Source organism: Suncus etruscus, chromosome 4 (assembly GCF_024139225.1).
Source record: "Suncus etruscus isolate mSunEtr1 chromosome 4, mSunEtr1.pri.cur, whole genome shotgun sequence".
Taxonomy (NCBI): Eukaryota; Metazoa; Chordata; class Mammalia; order Eulipotyphla; family Soricidae; genus Suncus; species Suncus etruscus.
In genome coordinates this window covers 49,369,962-49,386,839 of record NC_064851.1, presented here as the reverse complement: position 1 = coordinate 49,386,839, position 16,878 = coordinate 49,369,962, and the positions used below count along the sequence as shown (strand labels likewise).

At 42.3% G+C, this 16,878-nt stretch overlaps 1 protein-coding gene across 1 annotated transcript in view; it reads right to left on the bottom strand.

The window, feature by feature from the left end:
* The window catches only part of FBP2 (fructose-bisphosphatase 2), a 38,235-nt gene extending 22,657 nt beyond the window's left edge, over positions 1 to 15,578 (bottom strand). The window contains exons 1-2 of the mRNA XM_049772276.1: positions 15,409 to 15,578; positions 10,210 to 10,372 (exon numbers count right to left, since the gene is read on the bottom strand). Of these exons, the coding sequence (XP_049628233.1) occupies positions 10,210 to 10,372; positions 15,409 to 15,578 (333 nt within the window). The remainder of the gene's footprint in view (positions 1 to 10,209; positions 10,373 to 15,408) is intronic.
* Positions 15,579 to 16,878: the final 1,300 nt, after the last annotated feature.

Below are 16,878 nucleotides of genomic sequence, written 5' to 3'. Positions count from 1 at the left end.
AAGAAAGAAAGAAAGAAAGAAAGAAAGAAAGAAAGAAAGAAAGAAAGAAAGAAAGAAAGAAAGAAAGAAAAGAAAGAAAGAAGAAAGAAAGAAGAAGAAAGAGAGAGAGAGAGAGAGAGAGAGAGAGAGAGAAAGAAAGAAAGAAAGAAAGAAAGAAGAAAAAGAAAGAAAGAAAGAAAGAAAGAAGAAAGAAAGAAAAGAAAGAAGAAAGAAAGAAAGAAAGAGAAAAGAAAGAAAGAAAGAAAGAAAGAAAGAAGAAAGAAAAAGAAAGAAAGAAAGAAAAAGAAAGAAAGAAAGAAAGAAGAAAAGAAAGAAATAGTCCTCCCTTTCTCCACCCTTCCTCAGCTGCCCTCCCTTAGGAGTCAGAGAAAAGATAAATCTATTACTCAACCATGTGTGTGTTTCCATTGCCATCTATACAATCAGGTTATCTTGTTTGTCACTGTGTGGAATCTTGAAATGTTATTCCTGGGTTAGAAATGTAGCTAGGGGGCCAGAGACATAACATGGAGGTAAGGCATTTGCTTTTCATGCAGAAGAACAGTGATTAGAATCCCCGCATCCCATATGGTCCCCTGTGCCTGTGCCAGGGGTGATTTTCTGAGCATAGAGGCAGGAGTCACCCCTAACTGCTGCTGGACGTGACCCAAAATCAAAAAAAAAATGTACATAGGATGGGGCTGGAGAGATAGCATGAAGGTAAGGAGTTCGCCTTTCATGCAGAAGGTCGGTGGTTCGAATCCTGACATCCCATATGGTCCCCTGAGTCTGTCAAGAGCGATTTCTGAGCATAGAGCCAGGAGTAACCCCTGAGGGCTGTCGGGTGTGACCCAAAAAACAAAAAAAAAAAAAAAAAAAAAGAAATGTAGATAGGTTGATTTTAACTTGGGTCAGTTGACAGCTTACTCTACCCCATCTGCCCCACTACCAGAAGTCCCCAATCCCTCTGACTCGAGGGTTCTTGGAGATAATAGATTGGATGCCCTCATTTAGCATTTCCGTATTTTATCATATTAAACTCCAATTTCAATCCTCATTATGACAAGGTCTTGACAAAATACTTCAATTTATCCATTTCCTTTTGATTACATCTGCTAGTATGATCTAAAGCTTATGTCTATAGAGACCACAGAATTAGGCAATTGCACACCATAGACTCTTGTTACAGACCCCGTTCATTGAGTATGTTTTTGCAAGTTACTATTATCTTTTTTTTTTTTTTTCCAATTCAAGCTACCTTACTATTATAGCAAACTGCCCACAATGTCAGTTTCTTTTCAGGAAAGGAACCTTGATGTACAAGACATGGTAGATGATACTACATGGAGTAGACTCCTCTTACAGTGCTCACTGCCACTTTGCTTAGTACTCTAGATGTGAAAATTATGTGTATCCTAAAATGATCCATGCACAAAACAACCTTGCAAACCTTACTTAGCAAAATTTACCCCCATTATTGATGAAGTGCCTAGAAATTGGAATACCTTTCTCCCCTGATGTACTTGCTCCCAATTTGTTTTTAGGCACTATCACCCATACTATAAGGGTCAGGCCTCCAATTACAACCTACGAATAGATCTTCAATGTCAGTCTATAAGTGGGTGTAAGTGGGGGTGGACTCCTCTATGTTTGTCCAACCTGCATTGAACAAATCCCTGCCTATAATATATATAGTCCCTATTAAATATTATTCTTTCTTTTCCCCACCCCACCCTGTTCACCACCTTACGAAATCCCTTCCATCCTCTTACCCCCCTCATCTCTGACCTCCTTTACCCTTATCTTTATTCCTCAGGAATCTGGACCTTCCACATGCCCCAGAAAACTGCCACCTGGCTCCCAAAGTGAAAGCATACCCTTCCAGCCTCCCCATCTCTCACCCTTCCAAGAAGCTGCAGCCACTGCTCCTGCTGACACATTCTATGTGGCCCTTTTTCTCCCAACTCCCCTCAATGTGGACTGTAGCTTGCTACCAGATCCAGCTTCAGAGGAACTGCCAGCTCGAGGACTCTACCTGATCCCCAACTGCTGCAAACCATTTCTCAGATTTCACAAGATCACAGTGTGGGAGAAAAATGTGTCCTGGATCTTATGCCACTCCACTCCACCCCCCACAGACTAGCTCAAAAAACTTAATGGGGATATCTATATTTTCTTTGTATGTTTCTGTAGATGTATTTCCTTAATAGTTATAACACTTAGTGATTATTTCCATATGTAGAGGTGCCCTCTCCACCCCCCCCCTTTTTTTTGCTTGTTCTGGTTCTACTTAGTAGAAAATACTAGAAGAAAAGTCTTGCTTGGAATAAAATCTCAGGTCAAAATCAGGGCACAGAGACTGCATAACTTGTTATTTTTACACACAAATACACCAATAATATAATATGGCATCATTCCCTTTTGCATAGGCACACTAAAACAGGAAAATGTTATATATAGAAAGACATTCTTATCTAATAGGGATAAGAATTCATAAATTGGGGGCTGGAGAGATAGCATGGAGGTAAGGCATTTGCCTTTCATGCAAAAGGTCATTGGTTCAAATCCTGGCATCCCATATGTTCCCCCGTGCCTACCAGGAGCGATTTCTGAGCGTGGAGCCAGGAGTAACCCCTGAGCACTGCCAGGTGTGACCCAAAAACCAAAAAAAAAAAAAAAATCATAAATTGTACAATGCAGGGGTGCCTTTCACCCTGAACATTTATCATGAAGACTTGGTTAGACCTCAATTGATTGGGCATTGACTGTCCAACCCTGAACCCCAGGTCCCAACCTTAGAATTAGCACAGTTGCCTGCACCAGCATCAGGAATCAAGCTCCTCCCAGGGGAGGCCCTACTTCCACTTTGGCACCAAATTGCTGCAGAGTAGGTTCGTTCATATGACACCCTAATGAGGAGGAAACAGCAACAACTTGATCTAAAGGCAGGTTGCCCTACCTCATTAACTAGAGGTGAAATGAAATCAGAAGATGCTCCATTATAGGGTCTGTGCAAAAACCAAAATCTCTAATTATAGAAAACTGCCTTGACAACCACAACCAAGCAGAACTTTTCCTGGGACCATAAAGAGACCTTGGGGTTAGACAATTAACATGCCCAGACTCTGTAGTCAATCATATGACAGTATGCTTCAAGGGTAGAGACACCTTGTATCTCTTAGGACAAGGGAATTTTCTTTCTAATTTCCCCAATGTTTACTGCACTTATGCAAAAAAAATGCCACATCTTCCCCTGCCCTTTTTTTTTTCTTTTTAAAAAAATTTTATTTATGGTTTCTAGATAGGGGCTCCTGCCTTCTTTTACAGAATCATAGAATATTAATCATTTTGTTCTACCTCATATTTTTATGTCCTCCTACAAATTAAGAAAATAAAAAAAAATGATGGAGACCCAGGGGCCAACCAGTCTCAGGAGCATTGAGTGGAAATAAAAAAAATGGTCAGATCTAAATACCCAAACCAAAGTTAATGATAGTAGAATCAAAAGACCCAAACTATAACAAGTTATACACAACATGGACCTGTTACTAGCAGTCCAGGGGGTTAAGGGTGGAGGTATGAGATGCATGCTGGGAACTAGGGTGGAGGGAGGTCAACACTGATAGTGAGAATGACCCTAACTCACTGTCACTATATACCTGAAATATAACTTTAAAAGACTTTTAATTCATATTGGTTTCAAAAAAAATTTTTTTTAAGAATTTAAAAATATTTAAAGAAATGTAAGTAGGTGTTGCATCTGCCAAAATTAGTAAGAATGGGTCAGAGAAATAGTACAGTGTGTAGGGTTCTTGCCTTGCACATGGCCAACCCAGGTTGGATCCCCAACATCCCAAATGGTTCCATATGCACAGAAATGACTGATCCTTGAAAGAAGAGCCATGAGTAACTCCTAAGCAAACAAAACAAAAATTTACTGGGAATAATCAGTCATGATAAGAAGATAAAAGAAGCATCTAGAGTCCCATACAACCTGTGACACCCAGATTTTGTTTTTGTTTTTATTTTTGTTTGGGGGCCACATAAAAAATTTCCACGCAGAAATTACTCCTGGCAGGCTGAGGCAGGAGATGGTGGCATGGGATACTCTGGGAATATTGGTGGAATGAAATTTACTCTGGTGGTGGATTGATCCTGAAACACTGTTATGTCTAAAACCCAATTATGAATAACTTTGTAAATCATAATGGTTTAAGTAAAAAGTCTAGGAGTACTTTGGTTTGGTTTGGTTTGGTTTGGTTTGGTTTGGTTTGGTTCTTTGTTTTGAGTTCTTGATTTTGGTTTTGGTTTTAATTTTGGGGCAGCATACAGCAGCACTCAGGGGTTATTTCTGGCTCTGCTCTCAGAAATTACTTCTGGCAGGCTACAGGAACCATATGAATGCCGAGGATCAAGCCTGGGTCAGGCTTGTGCAAGGCAAACACCCTATCCACTGTGCTATCACTCTGGCCCAAGTCCAGTTTTATTCATTTTGTGTGAATGTATTGGGTCACAGTTAAACTGAAAGGTTCCTAAACTGACTATGAGCCTAAAAAATAAAATAAGTTCTATGTCTTAATTTCTTCTTAAATGGTTAAATGGATTTAAAAAAATTTAAAATCCCACACAAAATATTTAAACTATCAAAGTAATTGTTCTAACATCTAAGAAATTCTCTTAAACTTCAAAACCTGGGCTGTTTCCAAATAGGTGCAGACCTAAGGGTTGGTAGTAAGAGAGGGAGTAAATGGCTAATCTGATTAAAATCTAAAGGTAAACAAGTTATACCTATGAAGTTGCTCCTGGGTTGGTTTTATGTTACAGACCTAAAGCAACTTCAATGAGAAATTTGACTTTTTTTTTTTTAACAAATAAGCAGAAGTTCCCAGAAGTGGGAAATTGGGCCCCAAATAAAAAATAAATAAATAAAACCCAAAGATGGGATATGTCTTTAGGAAAAATAGTTTAGGTTACAGAATGCAAACAGTTTTTAAACATGTACCCAAGAAAAAATAGATAGGCAAAAATGTCCTTTCCTGACACATAAAATATGGAATATTCAGGTCTGAGACCACAGCATGGGCCCTACTATCAGCAACAAGACCCATTTGTGGCTGGAGGGACCATAGATGTAGCCATGTAGCCAACTTGGCTTTAATTCCTGGTTTTCTAAGAACCATCAGGAGTGATTAATAAGCATTGAACCTGCTTAGATAAGCAGGTATTAGGCCTAAGCACAAGCAGAGACAGAGATATGCACAAAGAGAGACAGAGAAGCCTTGGGACATCTGGACAGGGATGGGAAGGACTCGATCACTCCAGACTACTCTTACAAAAAACAAGAGATCTGAGGTCACCTCCAATTCACTGTTCACTGTAATTATCTGAACTTTGTATGTCCCTTTTGTCCCATCTGGGTAATCTTGATGGATCAGTCATAGGTCATAGAGTTTTGGATTAATAGCAGAATCAGCTACTCTGCCCTTCTGAGTCCTAAGATCTTAATAAATTAGGACATACCCCAAATAAAAAGTCTCTAGTTTTGCTGTGTCTATACAAAATAACTAGTCAAGGGTATAGTGTACCTGAGACCCTGGATCTGGGTGTAGCTACCTGAGACCCACCCATTTCTGGGAGGGGTCTTGGGAACTGAATATTAGGTGTTACCTTACCTGCAAGACCCCGCCCATTCCTGGGAGGGGTCTTGGAAAAGTTAGATAAACCTTGGACGAAGGGGATTCGCCCTTTCTGCGCTGCTGGGGCTCTGGCTTCTGGGTTTCTGTGTTCTGGTCTTGGACCAGCATGGAGCCCAAAGGGAAGATGGCTGAAATGAGTTTAGATGCAGGGCCAAGAATAACTAGTGCTTAAAAGGTTATGAGATAGGCCACACACATGTGGTGAATAGGGCATGAATAAAGATGATGCTTCCTAATGCCTGCCTGTGAGTGAGTCTTCATTACGGCCGTTCACCTGGGCCTGGGACTCGCTGGCTGGATGGGGGATGAAGCCACGTGGCTGGGGCCTAAGCACAAAGACCTCCATCCATCGCCATCCAGCCCCATCGTTAATTATTTGATTCTACAAAGGGAACCAAAAATAAACCATTCCATAAACTAGAAGTACCCTATGGAGAGTAAATTGTTTAGGCAAATGCTTTTAAAAATAACTACTACAGAGAAATAGCACAGCAGTAAGGTGTTTGTCTTGCAGGCAGATGGATGGTGGTTCAAATCCCGGCATCCCATATGGTCCCCCAAGCCTGCCAGGGGTGAATGCTGGGCGCAGAGCTGGGAGTAACCCCTGAGTGCTGCCGGGTATGACCCAAAAACCAAAAAAAACAAAACCTACTATGGAGCCAGAGCAATAGTGCAGTGGTAGGGCATTTGCCTTGCACAAGGCTGATCCAGGACAGACCTTGGTTTGATCCCTGGCATCCCATATAGCCCTCCAAGCCAGAATCGATTTCTGAGAACATAGCCAGGAGTAACCCCTGAGAGTCACCGGGCTAGGACCCCCCCCCCCAATGCCTATTACCTTGGTAACAAATCTGATCTAAAAATCACACCTATTTTTTAGACTTTGGGATTGCTACAACCCTTGAAGTATATTCTTTGTCTGGAAAGAAATGTTGCTTCTGAGTTTTTAAGTCTAGAGAAATCCAAGGCTATATATATTAACTCTTTTTTTGGGGGGGGTCACACCCTGCAGCACTCAGGGGTTACTCCTGACTCTATGCTCAGAAATCACCCTGGCAGGCTCATGGGACAATATGGGATGCAGGGATTTGAACCTCTATTCTGTATGCAAGGCAAACGCCGTACCTCCATGCTATCTCTCCGGCCCCATAAAGAACTTTTACTAACAACAGGACCTGATCTTCCTAATCTGTCACATGGGTCTGCTGCAGGTGGCTTGGGAAAGAGGGAGCGAGGTTAATAACCTTGAGAAAACAAGGGAAATTCCTGTCATGGGTCAGGACTCAGAGTTCTAAGCTACTACATAGCATGAACACCAGCCCTCTGACTTAGCAGTCAAACCTCGTCTGAAGCCATTTGTTCCAAGGCTTCACAGAAACTGATCCCCAGCCCCCTACCTGATTTCTTGGGGAGTGATGGACTCAGTGTAGAGCAAGGAATAGCCATTCCAGGAATAGAAAGGTATTCCTTACTGCAACTAATTTGTTTCAGATCCATTGCCTTCCATCACAAAAAAAAAAAAAAAAAAAAAAATTCAGGAGGAGGCAAAATAATGAAGCAAAAATAGTTTCTATTGAAAGAAATGTAGAGAGATATGAGGAGAAAGATGTAGAGAGAGGGGGGGAGAAAGAGAGGGAGGGAGGGAGGGAAACAAGAGGGAAGAAATAAAGGGATGGGGTATTTAAGAAAAAATATGGATTTCACCAGAGTGGAAAAGAACAGAAAATGGCTTTGGAAGGTAATTTCTCCTGACTGTTTTGTCTTGGAGTTCTCTTATATCCAAATGAAACTGGGAGTTATCAGAGGGAAGACCTTGCGTGGCTGATGTCCTTTTAATTCTTCTCAGCACCTTTAAATTCTCCTCTGTAATGTCTCCCTTACTTAGGAGCCCACCCTTTCTGGGTGGTGCCTTAGTTTCTTCTACTAAAAACTCCAGATTCACTTCTCAAAGGAATGTGAGGTGGAAATTTACTACTTTATGGGCTACTTTAGGGCCAAGAAATTTCTTCTTAGTTTTATTATTTCCCAAAATCTCTTTAGCAGGCTCTCCCCACCCCATCCATCGTCCACACTGGGGGTGGGGGTTCTGAGAGTAGCACATTGTTTGCCTTCATTTGGGACATTTTCCCTGACAGATCAGCATCTTCTAGTCTAGCTTTTCCTCCCATGATGACTTCAGCAGGAAATGACCAGATCTGAGTCAGCACCCCACTTCTTTTGAACAGCTGACAGTAGGGACTTAAGACTAGCACTAAAGGGAAGTGTCTTTGGGATGGAGGACCAAGCAGTTCTCAGGAATTACTCCTGTGTTTGCCCTCATCAACTCATAAACTCCTGAGTGGTTCAATGGATAATATGTGATGCCAGGGATCAAACAGTTTGATTGCCTCTCAGGCCTGAACCCTGTACTATATCTCTGACTTAAAAAGGAAATATCTTACATAAAGTATCTTAAATAAAAGGGAAAACAGCTTCCACTAATAGTAGAATCCTCACGAAAGGGATAATGACCAGTTAATTCTGAAATCCCCCACCATGCCCCATTTTGACTCATGTCCCAATTTCCATAGGTATGAAGGAAGAATTTGGGGGCAATCAGTGGTGCTCATTGCTTATTTTTGTCTCTGCTCAGGGGTCCCTCCTGTGGACTCAGGAGATTATATGGGATGCCAGGATAGAACTCAAGTTGCTACATGCAAGGCAAGCCTCTACCACTTATTATTGCTCCTGCCCCTAGAAGGAAAACTTGACATTGGACAGTACAATAGGAAAAAAATCAATAACAGGTGAGGACAGCTCTCCTGGCCCCAAAGCTTAAAGATAAGAACAATTTATCCACCCTACCAAGCCAACACCCTTGTTTGTTTAGATTTTTGTCCATGGTAGATAGGATAGGATAGGAAGGGGGCATCACTCTAGGGGGAAGGGTTCAACAAGGAGGAGGAGGTAGTGTTGAAAGGTTAAAAAAAGAAAAAGTGCCTCTTGTAGAAGCCACTGGTGGGAGACAAATTGTTATGGGAGAGCATTAATGGAGCAAAGAGACACTGGGGAAGGGATTGGTGTTGAAACATTGTATGCCTGAAATCCAATTGTGAATAACTTTATAATTTCAGCATGAATAAGAAATCTTTATATGGGCCGGGCGGTGGCGCAAGAGGTAAGGTGCCTGCCTTGCCTGCGCTAGCCTTGGACGGACCGCGGTTCGATCCCCCGGTGTCCCATATGGTCCCCCCAAGCCAGGAGCGACTTCTGAGCGCATAGCCAGGAGTAATCCCTGAGCAGCAAACGGGTGTGGCCCAAAAACCAAAAAAAAAAAAAAAAAGAAATCTTTATATATATATATATATATATATATATATATATAAAAGATGTAATGTGGCTTAAGGCACCAGCCAAGGAGGGGATTTTCTTGTCCTTCCAGGCACCCACTTATCTGCAGCGCTTCCTCTCTTTTCTGTCCTTTTCCTATAAAAACAACTTCTATAAACCAAGAATAAGAATAAAAAAGAAAGAAAAAAACATGGGTCTGGAGCGATAGCACAGTAGTAGGGCGTTTGCCTTGCACACAGCTGACCTAGAAGGGACCTTGGTTCCATCCCCGGCGGCCCATATGGTCCCCCAAAGCCAGGGTCGATTTCTGAGCACATTGCCAGGAGTAACCCCTGAGCGTCACCGGCTGTGCCCCCTCCCAAACAAAACAAAGAACAAAAGAACAAACCAAAACAAAACAAAAAACACTTCTATGGCTCTGTATCAAGAAGTCTCCCATCATTCCTCCTGCTGACTGGTCTCCAATAAGCACCTTCTTGACCCTAGGCGGGGTGGTGATGAGACAGAGAAGAAAGGATGACGAATTGTTATGATCTCCTTGCTAAGGTGAACTAATAGTTTGCCAGGCACGAAGAGACTGTTCCTGATCAACAAAGCTCCCAACGTAACTCCATAGGGACCTGTGTATGGAGGACAGCGATTGAAGAGAGGATGAGAAACAGAGAGCATGACTCTAGTCTCTTTCCAGGATGTCTGCCTTTTTCCAGGATTTGATTTGAAACTTGCCCAAATCAGCACTTGTTAATTGGCACAATAAGCTAAAGCCCATGAACTCTGCTCACAGAAGCAAGACAGTGAATCAGCCATTTCCAGGACAACGCTGTGCTGCGGTACAACAAAGTAAATAAACAGAGTAAAACCTCCCTAAGAAATAGGCCAAGAGCCAGCGCCAGTTAGGGGCAGCACAGGATGTGCCTTACACAGACACATAACCCATCTCCAGCAAAGCACAGCCGCCGCAGGGCTGCTGAGAATTGCCCGGAGGAGCCACCCTTCCCCGCCCTCAGCACCCCAACACTAGCTGAAGGCCTCCCTCGTCCTAGAAAAAAAGAACTGATAACTAACTCCGAGGTATGCAATTCTTTTATCTCCGGAAAACAAAAGTTCAATGATATGAAAACATCAGCTGCTGAAGGAAAGCTAGGCCACGGCTTCCCGACTCAATAGCGGCATCTACTGGCAAAACGGAGAACTGCTCGCTCACCTGCTTGTCTTTTTCGGTAATGATGACTTTTTCATTTTCTTCCGAGACGAGGACGCAAGTGCTGTAGGAGGACTGGAGCATGTTGATCACCAGGGAGTTGGATAACACGTCCAGTTTCTTCACCTCATCCCCAGTCACATTCACGCTTCCTGCAATTCCGTACCTAGGAAGTCAAACAGCCCAAGCAAATCACTGGGGGGAGCAGGACTCCAGAGATAATGCAAGGGTTCCTCCTATCCTTTCAAGGCTGAGTTTCCAAAAGATCAATACAAATATGTAAGTTCCATCTCACCGCATGATTGCGCATGGCGAAGGCACCAGAGTGTCTGGTTCTCCCCCAAACACTGAGATCTTCCTGTAATCTCCTACATTTTGCACTGGGAGGGGAAGAGAAAGATCATTTGTAAAGTCCAAACACATTTACCATCATGACTCTGAAAAAGCACCAGGGATTAGGAATGCAGTTAGAAGTAAAGCACTTGCATTGCATGTGTGAGGCCTTGGGTTAAAATCTAGCATCACAGGTTAAATAGTAAGTGAGCAGCATTTTATTTATTTGTTTGTTTGGTTGGTTGGTTTTGGTTTTTGGGTTACATCCGGCAACACTCAGGGTTTACTCCTGGTTCTACACTCAGAAATCGTTCATGGCAGGCTCGGGGGATCATATGGGATGGGATGCCGGAATTTGAACCAGGTTCTATCCTGTGTTGGCGGCGTTCAAGGCAAACTTCTTCCTATTGTGCTATCGTTCCAGCCTCTTCCAGCATATCTTTTAAAGTTTCTCCTTTTTTTGTTGTTGTTTTGTTTTGATTTGTTTGGTTTTGGGCCACACCCAGCGGCGCTCAGAGGTTACTCCTGGCTCTCCGCTCAGAAATTGCTCCTTGCAGGTTTGGGGACCATATGGGGTGCCGGGGATCGAACCCAGGTCCGTCCCCGGTTGGCTGCATGCAAAGCAAATGCCCTACCACTGTGCTCCAGAGCCCGAGTTTCTCCTTTTTCTGATAGTAGCAAAAAGTGGAGATGAGTCAATCCATTAGGCTACATTAAAATTTTATTAATTTGGTTATTAGCTGTTGGGTCACACTTAAGTGATACTCAGGGGCCAGTATGGGCTCCGAGTTTAGGGGATTATGAGGTACAGGATCCATTCAGGTCTCCTGGATGAGGGGCAAAAATTCAAGGCCATTTAACTCTATCGCTCTTTCTGTGTCTATCTTTGTCTCTCTCTATCTCTGTCTCTCTGTCTCTGTCTCTCGCTGTCTCTCTTGCCCCTTCACTTGCATTTATTAAGACACTTCAGGTGTCTGTTACCAAAGCAGGAATTCAAGCCTATTCAACTCTTTTTCTCTGTGTCTCTGTCTCTTGCCCCTTACCTTGCATTTATTAATATACTTCAGGTGTCTGTTACCAAAGAGCCATCTGAATCAGAACCCTTGTCAGTCAGTCCAGAACAAGATGTGGGATTCTGACCTTCAGCTTCACGGATATATCTGCCACCTAGTGGTCAGTCATCTGTATTAACAATCAAGCTGGTAAATCTCCACAGGAATGGACTAAACTAGTGCTTTTCAATTATTTTCTGTCATGCCACCCTAGGAGGAAGAAAACATTTTTCCCGGCCCTCCCCCCACGCTACTGTAAAGAGTATCTTTATTAAAAAAAACTTTAACCTGCAAAACAAAAATATATAAAAATAATTTGAGCTGATTTTTTAATCAGGGGTGATGTCTGGATTAATAGCTACAATGAGCACGTTTTGCAATGCATAGTTTTTTGAAGCGGGGTTTGAAGCAGGACACAGCAACTCTCAGCTCCAAAGATATACAGAGAAATAAACACAGGGCTTAGCTTGTTATGACAATGTTTGCTGAGGTCAAATGCACCCCCCTTTACGGGGCCTCGTACCCCCCTGGGGGGGGGTGCACCCCACTGTTTGAGAAGTACTGGACTAACCCATCATAAAAAGACAGTATTTCTCCTAAGGCCTGAGTTGCCAGCTCATCATCACAAGAACATATTAAACCTTAAAACAACTTTTTGAATTAACAAGCTTCCCCACATAGGCAAACATGAGCATTTTGGGTTTCTACTCAACACTATATTCCTGGAAGCAACGTCTAGTTCAGTCCTTATACAAAAGTGCACATGTGTACCCATTGCATACATCTGTTACTAACACTTGTACTTTGTACTTCTAACCAACTGCCTTCTAGAGCTCCCATCCATAGATTCCTTTAATTTTCTAGAGAAGATCACAAAAAGTCAGACATAGTTGGTCTGAGGGTTGTGAGTTACTGTTAAGCTGTTTAACAAAAAGTCAAACATGTTTCTTTTTTTTCTTCTTTATTTGGGTGGTCACACCCTGTGGCGCTCAAGAGTTACTCCTGACTCTACACTCAGAAATTGCTCCTAGCAGGCTCAGGGGACCAAATGGGATGCCAGGATTCGAACCACCATCCTTCTGCATGCAAGGCAAATGCCCTGCCTCCATGCTATCTCTTCAGCACCCAGGCATGTTTATTATTGTATTTATTATAAAAGGGAATCATAAAGGATATAGATATTTCATCCAGATGAAAGAGATGCAAAACAAGGTACAAGGAACCAGAAAGTAGCATCCATGTTCTTTTAAATTCATATTCTATTACATACATAACCACGTGTTCACTAGCATGGAAGCTAGCCAAACCCTTCCCCTTTGTACATTTATGGATATATTGTAGAGATTCAGCTGATTCACTCTCTATCTACTTCCCGCCACAGAGAGGGACTGGAAGTTACAACCCTCTCATCATAAGGCATGCTTTTGGTATGAACAGCCCCCACTTTCACCTACTTTTCAAAAGTCATTTAATGAGCATAAACACACGTCTTTATCTCTCTCACCACTTAAGAAAGGAAAGAGCTTGGGGAGCGATGAGCTAGGAACCTTGATCATCTGAATGACCAAATAATTTAAGGTATATTTTTAGCAATATATATTGTGATAAGCCACAATAGCACAAGGGTCCTCTCCATTTTACAAATGGAGAAACTGTGGTCCTAGAAAGAGTAATATTATCACTGCCCCATAGTCACATGGTAGGAAAAATCAAATCAAATAAGCAACATAATCATCCAATTTCTGAGTTCATGATGGGTAGTAAAAGGCCACAAAGTCAGAGCTCTACAGAAAAGTGTGCTCTGTCATTAAAGAGAACCCAATGGGTATGAGTGAAGACTGAGATGACAGCAAGGGATTGAACATCCAGGAAAGGGCAGTAAGCATTGCAACAAATGTTAGTAGAGAGAAGGGCAAAATTACTGTAACATGATTTCAGAACAAAGTTATCTTGCCCAGGATGCATTTCTCACCAACATTATAATGAAGCTACATTGCAACTACTATTTGAGGGTCTGATTTTATCACATCTCATTTTTCTTAAAGGTGGGTTTTCCAAAAATGACATAACATGAGGACTTACTTAAATCATTGGACTTGATTATTTTTTCTCTTATTTTTTTGAGTCTGAATTCTAATACTGGTATTAGTAAAACAGTGGTGGTAGTGACAATAATAACAGTAGTAGAAGTAATAGCAGTTATTATAGTTGTAGTTTTCCTAAAATGACCTCTAATGGAATGAATGCTTTATTTTTAATTTCTTTAATTTATGTATTTTGGTTTGGAGCCACACCCAACAGTGTTCAAAGCTTATTCTGGCTCTGTGATCAGGAATAACTCCTAGAAGTGCTTGGGATGCTGTCTGAAGTGTCAAGGATTAATCAGAGGTTTACCACATACAAAGTAAATGTCTTAATCTCTATCATCTCTCTGGTCTCTGCTTTTGAAATTACAGATACAAATGTTCACAATTGGTTGTGACTCTGAGTAGACATAGTATGATTCTGGCCTCCTTTTCTGCTTTACCAAAGTACCAAAGTGAATAAAGTGGAAGAATTTGATCACTTCCTCAAAGACATCCTGTATTTATTTCTCTTGCCAAATGTTTTCCCATACCAAATGGAGACAAGACAGAAATCTGAACATATCAGGGGCTGGAGTGATAGCACAGCAATAAGGTGTTTCCTTTTCATGCAGCCGATCAGGACAAATTCGGGTTTGATCCCCAGCCCATATGATCCCCCTGCCACGAGCGATTTCTGAGCACAGAGCCACGAGTAACCCCTGAGTGCTGCCAGTGTGGCCCAAAATGAAGAAGAAGAAGAAGAAGAAGAAGAAGGAGGAGGAGGAGGAGGAGGAGGAGGAGGAGGAGGAGGAGAAGGAGAAGGAGAAGGAGAAGGAGAAGGAGAAGAAGAAGAAGAAGAAGAAGAAGAAGAAGAAGAAGAAGAAGAAAAGAAGAAAAAAGAAGAAGAAGAAGAAGAAGAAGAAGAGAAGAAGAAGAAGAAGAAGAAGAAGAAGAAGAAGAAGAAGAAGAAGAAGAAGAAAAGAAACCTGAAATATGGCCAGCAGATAATTCAATGGTGAGCACTGTGATGTTACTGTTTGGTAGAAAACTGAAGAGTTTCTGTCTGTCAATAATTCTCAGCTTTTTTGTTTTGCTTTGTTTCGTTTTTTTTTTGTTTTTTTTTTTGGTTTTTTGGGCCACACCCGGCTATGCTCAGGGGTTACTCCTGGATGTCTGCTCAGAAATAGCTCCTGGCAGGCACGGGGGACCATATGGGACACCGGGATTCGAACCAACCATCTTTGGTCTTGGATCGGCTGCGTGCAAGACAAACGTCGCTATGCTATCTCTCCGGGCCCTAATTCTCAGTTTTTAATGGACTGATCATGACCAAAAAAAAAAAAGAATGCTCCTATAGGGCTAAGCAGTAGTATAGTGGGTAAGGTGCTTGCATTGCACAAGTCAGACCAGAGTTTGATCTCTGGTCCCACAAGCCATTCCAAGAGTAATTCCTGAGTACAGAGCCAGGAGCACGTCCTGGACACCACTGGGTATGAACCAAAACTGAGACCAAACAAACAAAGTCCCAAATGTTCCTTTGTGTCCAGGGCATTAAGTCTGTCCTGGCTATTGACTTGCTCCAGAGACAATTTACTGAGCTCCTACCAAAAGCCCTGGGGAAATTGCATATACTCCCTCACCCCCAACCCCCACCAGTTAAACATATTGCCAATGTCCCAGCAGAATGGTGGAAGGTACTGAGGCAGGGCCTCTTGCCAGGTGTCTGGAGCCCACCTCTGCCCCGGACTCACAGGTTGGCCAGTCCTGCCTTCCGAACAGCCGACGAGATGGCTTTGATGGCCGTGAGCATGGAGTTGAGCAGCTGCGTGAGCTCCCCAGTCCCTTTGGCCTGACGACCCTTTTCCATCACGTAGCGGGTCAGAGTGAGCATATCAGTCTCGAAAGGGCTTCGGTCTGCCATAATAACAGCAGTTGCTTTTCCAAATTCTCCTTTTCTTCTTGCAGAAACACCTGTTTCTCAGTCTCTTGCACTGTGGATTGTGGAAGTTGATTAGAAACGGATGCTGGTCAGGACCTTTAAGGGAAAGTGTCTCATCCCACGTGGTTCAACAGTCGGGTAAGCCCTGGGAAAATGATTCTTGCTTGGCTGATTGGGAAGGTTACCAACGCTGGAAATAGAATCAGAAGTTTAGAAACATGACCAACTCTCTCTCTCTCTCTCTCTCTCTCTCTCTCTCTCTTCTTCTCTCTCTCTCTCTCTCTCTCCCCCTCCCTCTCTCCCTCCTCTCCCTCCCTCTCTCCCTCTCTCCCTCTCTCTCTCTCTCTCTCTCTCTATCTCCTCGCACCCCCCTATTATCTTATTTATTTTTATTGAAGTAATGTGTTTCAGGTACCTCACTAAGAATCAACCATTATGTATCTACCGCATCACTTCTCTTCTTTATTTCTTCTGTCTATATGCAAAATGTATAAAATAAGACAGTGTTCAAAGGCTTAAAAAGAATTCATAAACCTTTTTTTTAAAGATCCTAAAATACAACCTTTCAGGAGATGAGAAATACAGAAAAAAAACATTATGACTCATAAAACTCTCAGCTTTTGCACCTAAGTCTCTTGCAGACCCGACTTGCCAATTGTCAGAGGGAAGCTGATTGGCAGATATCTGTGGTGAGGGTCACTTTACATTGTAAATGACACTACAAGGATCTCTTAGCCAAAACGTTTTATACAGGAGTGGAAATTATGCTTATTAACAAAGCATGTGTTGGGGGGCCGGAGAGATAGTATGGAGGTACGGCATTTTGCTTTACATGCAGAAGATGGTGGTCGAATCCCAGCACCCCTATATGGTCTCCCAAGCCTGCCAGGAGCGATTTCTGAGCTTAGAGTCAGGAGTAACCCCTGAGCACCGTCGGGTTGACGAAAGAAAGAAAAAGAAAGAAAGAAAGAAAGAAAGAAAGAAAAGAAAGAAAGAAAGAAAGAAAGGAAAAAGAAGAAAAGAAAGAAAGAAAGAAGAAAGAAAGAAAGAGAGAGAGAGAGAGAGAGAGAGAGAGAGAGAGAGAGAGAGGAAGGAATGGAAGGAAGGAAGGAAGGAAGGAAGGAAGGAAGAAGAAGGAAGGAAGGGAAGGAAGAAGGAAGGAAGGAAGAAAGAAAGAAAGAAAGAAAGAAAGAAAGAAAAGAAAGGAAGGAAGAAAGAAAGAAAGAAAGAAAGAAAGAAAGATAGAAGAGAGAAAGAAAGAAAAGAAAGAAAGAAAGAAAGA